The sequence below is a fragment of the Tachypleus tridentatus genome, chromosome 1 (assembly GCF_004210375.1).
Source record: "Tachypleus tridentatus isolate NWPU-2018 chromosome 1, ASM421037v1, whole genome shotgun sequence".
Classification (NCBI taxonomy): domain Eukaryota; kingdom Metazoa; phylum Arthropoda; class Merostomata; order Xiphosura; family Limulidae; genus Tachypleus; species Tachypleus tridentatus.
In genome coordinates, this window is record NC_134825.1 from 92,378,111 (window position 1) to 92,391,164 (window position 13,054).

General features: G+C 31.1%; 1 protein-coding gene across 2 annotated transcripts in view; it reads right to left on the reverse strand.

The window, feature by feature from the left end:
* Window positions 1-138: 138 nt before the first annotated feature.
* The window catches only part of LOC143255503 (uncharacterized), a 52,700-nt gene continuing 39,784 nt past the window's right edge, over window positions 139-13,054 (reverse strand). For both annotated transcript variants that reach the window (XM_076511263.1, XM_076511273.1), the window contains 3 exons: window positions 8,090-8,186; window positions 5,450-5,557; window positions 139-1,434 (listed from right to left, as the gene is read on the reverse strand). In XM_076511263.1, the coding sequence (XP_076367378.1) occupies window positions 1,194-1,434; window positions 5,450-5,557; window positions 8,090-8,186 (446 nt within the window). In that variant the 3' untranslated portion in view covers window positions 139-1,193. The remainder of the gene's footprint in view (window positions 1,435-5,449; window positions 5,558-8,089; window positions 8,187-13,054) is intronic.

Genomic DNA, 13,054 nt, shown 5'->3' on the forward strand with positions numbered 1-13,054 from the left:
TGAAACGTTGTTCGCTCCTCTACATAGTGTCTTCTCTACCCATACCAGCCATTTTTACATATATAAACAATAACTAATCATAATATAAAATTCAGATATGTGTCAATAACAAAAAACCAAGCATCAAAATACCCCAAGTTTCAAAAATTATATTTTAATGTCACTTTCAATGAAAAAAAGCAAGACTACAGACACACACTATCATATGAAGTACACAAGAATTTGGTAAAGTATTTAAAAAAATCACAGATACATAACTAATAATATCAGTAACTGTTTAAGCATTTTATCTACTCAATTCCTTTAAATTACAATAAATACATCAACAAATTGATAAAAGTTGGGTGTTTTACCAGATTTTCACAAAAAAATTCAGTCAAAATCAAAAACTGAGGACAAACAAATGTTACTCTACAAATTCAGTGAAACTGAATATAAAGTTTCTCATGTTAACTGCAATAGAAAAAGAAGAATTTTAAAATAAAAACAAATAACATCCTTTAACCATTACTCTAACTGAGGGTTAATTAAAAAGAACAAATTAATATATACTACCCAAAAAGCATAATTATATATATATATATATAAAATTAATATTAGGTGCATAAAGTATTGCTTTTGCATCAAACCTACTGAATGTTGTTCCTAGTTGCACAATTTTGTCAAATCTTCAAAAATTTTAAACCTTAAAATAATTTTTTTTATTCTAATGAAAAGAATCTAAACAGTCAAATGTACATTTTATTTTTAGCTTTGATTTATGTTATCTTGTTAATAACATGAAATATTTAAAATCTGGTAAAAGGACTACTAGTTTATTATTACACTTGAACAATTTATTTCTAATGTTTAAATGCTTCATTCTTTTCATCTGTTACTAATCCCAGCAATTTGCATTTATAAACACCACAGATTAAAAAAGAATTACTCACTTGTAATCATGCTTGACAAAACACACCTACATACTAAAATAACAAATGTTTTTAATAATATTAAAATAGATATAAAAGAGATCCTATTAGTTAGCATGTTCAAATGTTTTCTATCATTAATATTAAATCCAAATAGATATAATTAAATCTATTGTACTACAATGATTTCAGAAAAATTCGATCGTTCTTGTCAAATACACAGAAAAAAAACACAAAAAAAAACATACAGTATCAAAACACAAAAAAACATACAGTATCAATTCAATCTACAATCTTTGCTTTTGATGAGAAGTCCAAACCTAGCAACCTCATGATTTCAGCATGTTTCAAATGCTGATTAGTTTTTTTCAAAGATCCATAGTTTTCTTTCACATAGAGAGCAAAACCACTTGGTGTCTTGGAGGCAGAGTTTAACTTTCCATTCACCAGCAATTCAAATTTACCACCACAACGGCCACATACTTTATTGTTGATATCTAAAGACTTTGAGTGTCTTCCAACACTATAAAATAAATTTAAATATTCTCACATAAAACTTTACTAGTAAATATAGATAACAATATTTAATGTTTAGATTTTAACAGTTATATACCACATTCTTAATCTCTTGTTTCTTAAACAATGCATTTGAAACTTATTATTTTTGGGTGTATTGACACACAGTGAATCAGTTCCTGATCAGTGTTCTAGATTTGAAACAAACCAAAGTTATCTTAATCTCCAGAAAGGATCTCAACCATATATAAACCTTGGAACTATTTTTTTTTTGAATTTCACACAAAGCTACTAAATGTAGTAACTATTTACGTAACTTATCTTTATTTTAAATGTTTTAAGTTTCACATGGGCTACTTTGAGTGAATGCAAAGGGAAGAAAACATATATCATAAGGTGGAAGGTTAGTCTGGTTTTCCTACTTGCCTGTTAAGCTCTGGTATAGCTTTGTTCGATCTTTTCATCTATTTATTATTTCACCTCAATTTTCAGAAGAAAAATTTTTAAATTTATATGGAAGATGCTCACTAACTTATGAAAAACAGAGTATATTTGTTTTTGTTTGGTTTGTTTTGAATTTCGCACAAAGCTACTCGAGGGCTATCTGTGTTAGCCATCCCTAATTTTGCAGTGTAAGACTAGAAGGAAGGCAGCTAGTCATCACCACTAGTTAAGTCGCATGCCTTAACACACTTGGCCATGCCAGGCCACAATGGAACAAGTAAAAAATAAACAAACATAAATTTACTATAAAATTAGTTAAATAACCAAAGAAATATTTCTGCAATCAAAAATTTTAGTTATCATCAGTTTAGTTACATAGATAACATAAAACAGTTAAGTATCCCTTTATGAGGAGAAAAAGATGTACAGTAAATATTTACTAATGTAGTCATTACTAACTTCCTTCTTTTTGTCGTTTGTAAAACTAATACCTAAATTTCATTAGAGTAGAATACTTTTATTTACAGTTTAAAGTTTTAATTTTTAGAACTATTAGAAATAAAGTACAACTGAAAATAAATTGTCAAAAAATTTACATATGGTAAGAAGTCTTCCAATGTTAAAATGAACAAACACTGCCCCTAAATATTCATCTTTGCTGAATATTTAATCCAAACTTTCTTTTTCTGCAATTAATAGCTTTTGCTAATACCTCCTTGTCCTTCTTAATATAAAACAAGTGAGATAAGAAAACAACCCAACAGAACAAAATTTAGTTAATTTGCAAAAATGATAAAGAACTACTTCAGATACACATTTTTTTAAGTTCTTAGTTTACAATTTTATCATTTTTTTCACATTCATTTTAATTTATGCATTTTTTTAATAAGTAAAGAAATATAAAAAGCTAACACACCAAGAAACAGGAAAAACATTCCACAAACAGAAAGTATTCAAAAAATTCCTTTTGTATAAATATTACAAAACTTTTACGAGAAGATTTTTCAAAGTGAAAATTTTCCATCTCAAGAACATGAACTAAAAGGTTACGAATTTCCTTTACATGATTGGGTTTAACAAAGTACAAAATTATTGCATTTACTAGCATCCAAGTAAGACATATTATTGATACAGATACCACTAGACCATACATTTCATTATAAGATCTTTACATAGCATTTTAGAGACTTTAGGCTGATAATATTCACTTTTTTTAAATCTTATTACAACAAATGCATGAAAGAAGTGTGAAGAAAATAAATGAAGTCTTTCCAAAGTTTGTTACATGTAAGTAAAACTTTTTTAACATTTATATTACCAATTTGTCTATATACTGTTCACTACTAGAGGGCCATATATTACATCATATTATTTTTTTTCTTCTCTATTACCACACTCAGTACAAAGAACTGACCAAAAATATTAGTGAAATCACTCATGTTATGTGTAGAATAGAAACAAGACCACAGAAGTAACTAGTGGAATAACTCTCAATAACAGTATTTTTAACACATTTTTATACAAGTCATGCTATGAGGAATCTGTAACTGAAAAAGTCACACATCTACAAGTAGTTTGGTACATAAATAATCTGGAAAAAATATATTTAAAATAAAAATGGGATCATTTATTGAACCTCTTTGATAAATCTATGATTAGTGATGCAGGATTCATTAAAATATAAATATATTATTACAACAAACACAACTTGCAGTTGTGTACATCACACGTTATTTCTATTAATACCTTAATTGTAAATTTTAGTATAACAAAAATTATTTCTAAGACTTCTTTCCATTGTAAGAATTCTATTATTAAAGATAAAGTAATGTATTTCCAATAGCTACCTTCCTATGCAGACAGCTATTTCCCTATTGAAATTACAAATTTCTACCAGAGATTTCTATACCATCAACCTTGTGTAAACCCCCACTAAAATTCCACAGAAGAGGTGGAGATTGACAGAAGTGAGAAAAAAACAAGTTAATTCTTTGGAAAGCCTGGCTTGATGAGCAATGAAGCAGACAAATCCCATACACAAATATGTTGTTGTTTGGCATTTTATGGCATAAAGCAACTAAGATCTCCACCAAAGAAATAAAAAATAAAATAACAGTAAAGAATTATAAAGTATAAAACTAAATTAAGTTCAAACAAAAACTGTGGTCCAATGTCAGATAAAAGCTCAAATACAATTAAAAACATGCTAATGGCCCTTAAAAAAACTGAAAACATTTGTAAGGTGGACAGTGCCATCATTGGCAATGACATTGTCCAGCATCAGGGGTAAAACCCACACGGGGTGGGCAAGAGGAGGATGTTTGATACGAGGAACCAAACAAGACAAACATTAACCATCTCTCTAAGATCTTACACAGACAGCTCATCAAAGCAATTGGACAGTAGTTTAAAAGAATCTTGGGATTCTTCCTAAGCTTGACAAAAGAGAGAAAAATAGCCCAGAGAAGGATCATACATTTTCGCTATGGCTTGTTTCTCCATCACATCCAAAACTGTTCTTTCCAGGCAATAAAGAAAGGTTGGAGGTAATAAAAGAAAACAGGTTGGAAAAGAAAATAAGATGGAGAAGAAAAGTGAAGTGAAAGAACTGTCAGCAATGATATGTGTCAACAAATGTACAAACTTGAACATGCAGACTCTTACAGGTTTTAAAACAGCTGGATGTCACTGGCAGTGAAGCTGATGAGTGATTAGGTGGAAGAGGAGAGGAGAGAAGGAAGGTCAGAATACTGGGATGGAATAAGAAAAAAGTAACGGATGAGAATGAAAGTCTGTTACTAGGACAAATGCAAGACTAGGAGGAAAGAGAAGAATGATAGAAATCAGTTTCAGTCTATGATTATAGAGAATCAGAAATTGCACCAAAGATTTCTTGTTGGAGAAACAGGGAAAAATGAAGGTCTTGAAGAAATGTAATCAGACTTGGGAAAGAAAGCTATTGCTTGCAAAAAAAAAGTCCCAACAAGAAAAGAACCAAAAGAAAAAAGGAAGGGTAATTAAAGTGTAAAAAGCAATGGAAGAGAAGAGTAATGCTCTAGTGCCTCAGAAAATTCATAAAAGGAAAGTTAACATGTTTCTGTCATAAGCTGAAGAGAGGAGAGATATCTAAGAAGGAAAGTAAGGAAGGCTCAAAGTCAAGAGTGACCATAAGTAATATTGGGAAGAATGAAAAAACAGATAAATCACAATAAAAAAGAGATAAGTAAGAAAGAACAGAAAGTATCAAAGGTATGAGTTACAGAGAAAAAATAGTACATACCTGGGTAATAAGATTCTGGAAACCTTAATATGAATAGGCTTGTTCTTCAGAATGTACGTGGAGGTAAAGAATGAGGATTCTCACAAAAGAGTATAGAGGATTTGTGCAAGGATATATGTCATGCTCCTATTACTGGAGGGTCTTGCTTCATGATAAAATTATGTACACATTGACATTGTGAATTTAAATGGGAATTTTCATGATGGAATGCACATTTCTGAGACACAAATACACTACTTCAAGAGAAATATATCTATTTGTGTAAAGAGGTATTTTTTCAGAGGTAAAAAAAACTCACCAAGTTCCACAACAAATACATCTATACGTGTATTTTGTTTGAATGACATAACCATGACAACGAGTTATTGGTGGAAGTTCTGGAAATTGCAAGCTTGCTTTTCTTGCCCTGAATCAGAATGAAAAACATAATACACATATTATCTGACTCTGAAAAAATAAAGAAAAAATTATTTCAGCAATATATGCTTCTTCTAGCATATAGTGGAAGAAAAGATTGTAGAATAAAAGCCTACATTTCAATTACTTCTTACATTTTCATAAATCTCTTGTTTCTAAAAATCCTAATATAATGAATACAGTATAAGAGAAGATTTACATTTGTAAGAAAGTACATCATATTTGTCTCTGATTCAAATCCCCTCGTTTTTTGACAATCATACATTCATAACTTAGTCCTTATTTTTCTTGGAAAAATTATATCAGTACAAATGTACATGTATTTGGTGGTAATCCTTCTATTATGGGTTTGGAGAAATCCACCCAAAAATATCAATGAGAGTGACTACACCATTATTTTTGATAATGTACACTCTTGTTTATATAATTTTGCAAACATTACAAGGTTTTCATACACAAGAAATCAGGTTTCGAATTTAGCATTAAAAATTTTTAAGTAAACAATTTTCTCATATACTTTTGTCTTTCAGAATGTGGACTGTCCAACATGCAGAGTAATTTTCATTTTAAGATTAAAAATAATTTATGCATCATGTAAAACATATTTATAAGCTTTAGATAATTATCATATGTTTAAAAAAACACTATATTTTATGTTGTTTTTTAACTATTGAATCTGACTCTATGTACATGTTTGGTAGATCTCCAAACCCCATAAAAATTTAGGAAAGAAATATAAATTCCTTTTTCTTTTGTTTTAGAATGACTATAAAATATAACTCAAAAACACAAATGTTCAGTCAAAAATGTTGTATATTTACATACATTTATTATTTTTATTACACTGTTGGCTAACGTCACAGAAATGACAATGATGGGATGCATGTGCACTTGTGTTACTGTATCCACAAATATAAAACTGACTTTTACAAAGTGAACTATTTTACTTCCATTTTAGTAGACTAGTATTTTTCAAAATATTTCTTTTTTTTTTATTTTATAAAGATATTTTGATATAAATAAAAATTATAATTACTGTAACGGTACCATAGAATTCTACTGTGGTTTGTCAAGCTTATTAAGCTTTATTTGGGTCTAAAAAAATTATTAATAATTAAGCAGAGTGAAAACTCAACCTACCTTCTTGATGTCTTGTTTTTAAAAAAGTGATGACATGATGAAAATGAATGAGAAAGCCAGTAGGGAGACATTCTGAGCTTTTGATTAGTTATTCATATGTCATAGGTATAATTTAGTGCATATAAGGGAGCATTTACAAAAATGGAAAGAGGTGAATTGGGCTACTATGTTTGATTTAGTAAATGAGCAATATCACAGCAAATAGAAAAGATGAGAGGTTATTATTTTATATTCTAGCTTGTCAATATAAATAATTAGAGTTCCTAATTCAAACAAAACTACAAACTTTATACTCTATCTAATTTGAACTGGTGCTGCATTCAACATACCACATGACACACAAAAATCAATGTTTAGGTTGTTTTTAATACTTATTTTTAAATTTAAAAGATAACTAATGTATAAATGAACATTTCAATTATAATCCGCAATTTGATACCAAATGTATAAAGGTAAATTCAAAATAATAGTCATTCAATTAAATTTTTGAATGCAAATAAACAAATGCAATAACATTACCTTTAACCATAGGAAGATCTATCCAGATAGGGTTAATAACAATTACAATTTATGCTGATAGCTTATTCAAAAGCACCTAACACTTATAACAACATTTGTAAAAAAAAGAATACACAAAAAATAAAATAATAAAACAATTCAGAAAAAGACACTTTCAAAACTAAAACCAGACAGTGTAAATTTCTCAAATAAACACAATATTACTGACAATGAAAAGTCACACTAAGAATTGTAGCACTTCCTTAACTGTTCAGAAACATTAAGCTTTAAAACAAACTACATAGAATAAATTAAAAAAAAAGTACTTCAACAGTGATTAGTCAGAAATATATTTCCTTTATTCCTTAACTAATCTATTACTCTAGAATTTCAATAAATATTTTTAATACTTTAAATAATCTGAGGTTTATTTCAAAGAATATGAAATATAAAGTTCCAAACTAAATATCATCAGACACCCACAAATATTTATCTATCTGTATATGACTGTGTAAATGAACAACTTTTTTTGACAATCTTTTCATGTATTTAACAGCATACCAATGTATTAGGAAAGGTTAATAGCTCGTGCTGAAAGGCAAAAATGCAAAACTAAGCTAAATTTTTCAAGCAAGGTTTTAGTTTATGAATTTATAAACAATATATTTAATTCTAATTCAGAGAAAAATATATTTATCTTACTGGAAAAACAGCATTTCAAAAAATAAAATTTCAATACAAATACAAAAATTGTTCATATTTATATGTTTGGCAAGAAGAAATTAATCATGGAATCTTACAGGTGCCAAGTTATCAGAAAAACGTTAAAATACTTAACAAGAAAATTTATAATTTCTTGTTGTAAAAACAAAATCATTCTTACCAGCTCTTCCAAATAGGTCCATGTCCATCCCGATACCCATTAATGATCCAACTTGCAGCATGACACAATTCATGAATTAATGTATCTCTAAGACGATCTAATACATAAATAAGTTAAAAATAAAAACCCAGCAACAAATATCAGCTAGTTTTCAATAACATTAATTAAGAAGTCTGAAAAAATAATCTCTAATTTGTTAGTTCTAAAATTCATAAGAAAGCTCATGCTACATTCTCCTGTGCCTTTCATGATTAGGGAAGATAATTTTCCTATGTAGAAAATGTATTTCTGATAGATACATACCTCCTCTAACATAATAGCTTTTCAATAAATAATGCTCTCTGTATGCTCAACTTTTTTGCTCACTACTAGTCTTTATACTCTCACTTAAAGAAACATTTTACGACTGTAGTTGGGAGATCAATTCTAACCCTAAACTGTTGGAAAAGAAACATCCTGTCCATGGTAGGAGAAAGGCCATGTAAGTCAACACCAGTCCAAAACAAAAAAAAAATCTGAGAATTGTTTGTCCAGTCCCCAGAAGGAGGTCCTCAACCAACTGAAAACAGTCATGTTCATGGTATAGTAAGGCTAGGGTGCATTGGACCATAATCAGGAGATCAACTCCATCCGAAAAAACAGAACCAAGAAAGAATCATGTGAAGATATTATGGTGCACCACTCCATCAGCTAGGAGCCTGTAAGTGGTTAAGACACCTGTACCCTAGTGGTATGCAAATAGGGGGGATATGTGTTGGAGAAACCAGAAAAACTCCAGACTGGAGATTGTGCAAAAGGTGACCATGAAATCCTATTTTTAAAAGCATACAATTCCTTATTTACTCAGTTGAAGCAGTTGTCACAGGACAGATAGCAATACCCTTTTGCTTTACTCATACTAGTTTACAAGTGTGGAACAAACATGTTAATGATGCAAAACAATGTGAGAAAGAACCTTCAAATGATCTTGTAGAACATCCCATCTCAAAATAGTAGGCATTCATGACAGTACAGATTTAAGAATTAGTACATCTGGACAGGCAACACTCAACACAGAGTAGAATCCAACAAGAAACAATAGAAAAGGACTATGTAACAGAAATATTGACAAGTTACCCACTTATAGCTGTACTATAGCATGTAAGACCCCAACAAGATGCAGACAAAAATATGGTAAAGGAGGAAATGGCAAAATGATGTAGATAATATGAAAAAAAAATGTGAGGAGTGGTCCACATTCTGGCCTGGATTATCTCTTCCAATAGGAGATGAAAACAAGCAGCCAGCAGACAGGGACATTGTGAAATGATGGATCTATTGAAAGGAAACTTAGGTGCATGTGGTTGATAAAGAAGAGACAAGAAAGAACAAGTAATAGTGACGTCAACTGTAGAGGCTGTAGTGCTGGGAACCAAGTCTAAACAGATAAAAATAGTGCCACTAGAAGTACTAAAAAGAGAGTGTTTTGAATGATGTATGAGATTGGAAAGTAGCAGTAGTTGGATTGAAAAATAGGTATAAATGTAATGGTCCCTCCATTCCTGCTTAAATCATCCACTGCTAATGCATCCAACTGGGATTTACTGAACTGAGAGTAGTCAATAAAAGACCTGTAGATTGAGGGACCACTCAGTAAGAAGAATCCTATGAGGATAACTGATTCACAATAAGATTGAATTTAGAGCATTCACAATATGACAAGCCTGCAGGGAAACATACTGGCTGTGAATCCAGAACAGAAGATCCAATGTTTGGAAACAGAGACCCAGAAAGAGTGCCTCTTTGTCAGTAACGTAAGAAACCATAGTAATGTTTGGAATAGATAATGATCAACATGCCTCTCAGAAGTGAAAGGACATGATTCAGAGTTTGACAAACATCCAAAAGTTCTTAGAGACTGTTATGAAACTTGGACTCAACCAGCAGCCAATGACCTGAGAACACTTGAGAACCCCAATATGCTCCCCAACTTGTCAGACAGGTATATGTAAAAAATTGTAGAGATACTCCAGTCATAGTGTTGTCACTGGTAAGCCAACAGGCAAAGTAATTGATAAGAAAGGGAAGAAGACTGATATAGGAATCCAGGGGATACCTGGTGAAGTCCCATCCAGAATGAAAAGCCCTCATGTGGGCCTGACACAGGGAAATAAGGTCTTTAAAGGATGCTTAAGTTTCCAAAAACAAAACCTTCTACACAAACATATTAGGACAGAATTCTGCTTTTTGAATGATAGCTCTACAGACCATAGTCAAAATGGAGAAGATTAGACACAACTGAGGTAGGAGTTGAAGAGACCCCAAGATGAACAAGATATTGCATCATTGTCAGCATGTACTTCTAACACTTGATCAGCCAACCCAACCATGCAACTTCTCTGTGAAGAAACCGCTCATGAGAGAAGCATAAAAAGCAATCATGCACATTATGTTGGAAACAAAGCCCTCAAGAGCAAAACTACTTGACAAAACACTTAACCACCCAAAAAATTATAATGAGCTGAAACCATTCCAAATGAAAGGTTCTGAAGAGACAAAGTGAAGAAACCAACAAAATGCAGGGAATATAAAGGTATGCATCTGACATGTTGATCTTCTTCATTCATCAGCCTGGAGTGAAAACCCACCCAAAAGATAGGAATGACTACACAACAAATCAAGGAAGGTCTATGCAGGAGTTTTGACATGAAAGGTTGATGATCTGCCACCAGTCCCCTGGCTTTCTGGGGACAACAAACAACCATAAATAGAACCCTTGAAAGTACTGAGCTACAGTTTCTATAGCACCTTTGGAAAGAAGATCCTGAACTGCCTCAGAAAGTCACTGGCTGGATATTGGATATTGATGAGAAAGGAAGGAAAAAGAGGTATGTGGAAAAGAATGAAGAGTCCTTCTGATCAAACTTGTAGAAGCCAAGAATTTATTTACTACAATTCTCCACATGTGGATAATATTGTATAGGTCCTGTATCAACCAGATATTAACCTATACTTTTGACAATGACATGACTCCAAAACTAAACAGAAGGAACAGGGGAGGAATGAGATATGTTTGAGGCTTCTGAGGTTGGAGAAGAATGGAGATGAGTTTATTTCATGCTAGATTACAAGAACTCAGGGATGTTACCAAAAATGTACTGATGAAAAATGGGTGAAGTCTGTTAATCTCTTAATCCTCTTGTCCCAGGTATCCTTTATGAGCATGACACAAAGTTTTAGTGTCCTACATTCAAGCTTTATTAAGCTACATTTTATTTGTTTATACTAAACCAATCAGTATAGCATAAAATCTTATCTAATAATCGATATTTTAACAATATACAAGTTTTAACATTTTAGTTCTACAAGGTAATACTAAAAATATCATAAAATTACCCTTGTGTGACACACAACACAATTTCTCTTAGCACCTTCTCTTTTCTATTTTATCTACTATCCCCTAGTAATGATGAAATGAAATAAATTACTTACTATAAGATTGTGATTGCTCAGACAATCCATAACCTTTATAGCCTTCAATTTTGTTTGGTTACAAAGCTATTAAATAGAAATTCAAACCCTTTCTGCCACATTCACCTATCACATCCTCTCCTTCAAGATTTATTAATAGTTCTTTCATTTGTTTGATTAAGTATTACTTATAACCAATAGAAGTTCAAGGTATTCATCTATCAATGACTTATTGTATAATGTTGTGTACTGAACAAATAAACATCAATTTCACTTATAATACAACTTTGGTTCCCATGGGAATCACAATGATAAGCTTAGATTAATTTGTAATGCCTATTGTTGCATCGTAAGAAAGCCAGTAGAATTGTGATTATTAAAGGAAACTGTCTGCTCTTTGCATGTTATTAGTCTATATTTGGTAAATTATTTAATTAAATTAAAGCTATTTATTTATTTATTAGTACAAAAAAGTAAACTTAAATATTCTTAAGAATCAACAACAGAATTGATTTGTTTATTCTTTATTAATATAAAAGTAATTTAAATGTAAAATTTGACATTTTGGTTAGTTAAGATTAAATCAAGTAAAAATAAATAATAATAATATAATAAAAATGTTTCCAAGCAGCTTGCAGTAGCTCATGGGTAATGTAATTCAACAGCATGTGCCCCAAACATTTCACAGCATGTAATGGCACATATGGTAATTAGACAGTGTTCAAAGGGCAATAAAATAATAAAATTTAATTATAAGTAGATGTATACTGTTACAAGCTTAAAGCTACTCAAAATAAACAAATCTTAAAAGTCATTCTAGAAAGAAAAAAAGATAACTTAGATTTATTTCAATTTATTTTTGGTGGTTGCAAAGTAGGTCAAATTTACTAATCCCAATCCATTCCCCAAATAGTGGAAGAGTTGGCATGGAGAATGTTCAGTGCTCTTGTACATTTGAATCGTAGCTGCTTGATGTGTGGTATAAAGGTTAGCTTACAGACAAAGATTAGCCCCAAGAACTTTGTCTCAGGGACCACAGGTAGCACAACTTCACCGACACAGAGTTCAGGATCAGGGTGAATACACCATTGGTGCAAAAGTGTATGCAAATGGTTTAAGAGACAGAGAAGTTAAAACAGTTTGCTGTAATCCACTTCAGTAAATGATTGACGGCAGTCTGTAGCTGCCACTCAATATACCTCATGTTCAACGACTAACATGAGATGTGAAAGTTGTCAACATAGAGCCCGTTTGCAAAGGTAAGAGGGAGTTGTTCAGTGATGGCATTAATCTTTATACTGAAATGTGTGACACTCAAAACACAGCTGTGAGAGACTACAAGTTCCTGTGAGAAAAGAATGGGAAAGTGTCGAACCCATACAAACTTGGAATCGCCTGTTAATTAAAAAAAAATTTAATAAAAATAGGCAAATGACCACGTAACCCATATAAATGGAGGTTACACAAAATCCCACACCTCCATGTAGTATCATAACCCTTCTCAATGTCAAAGAA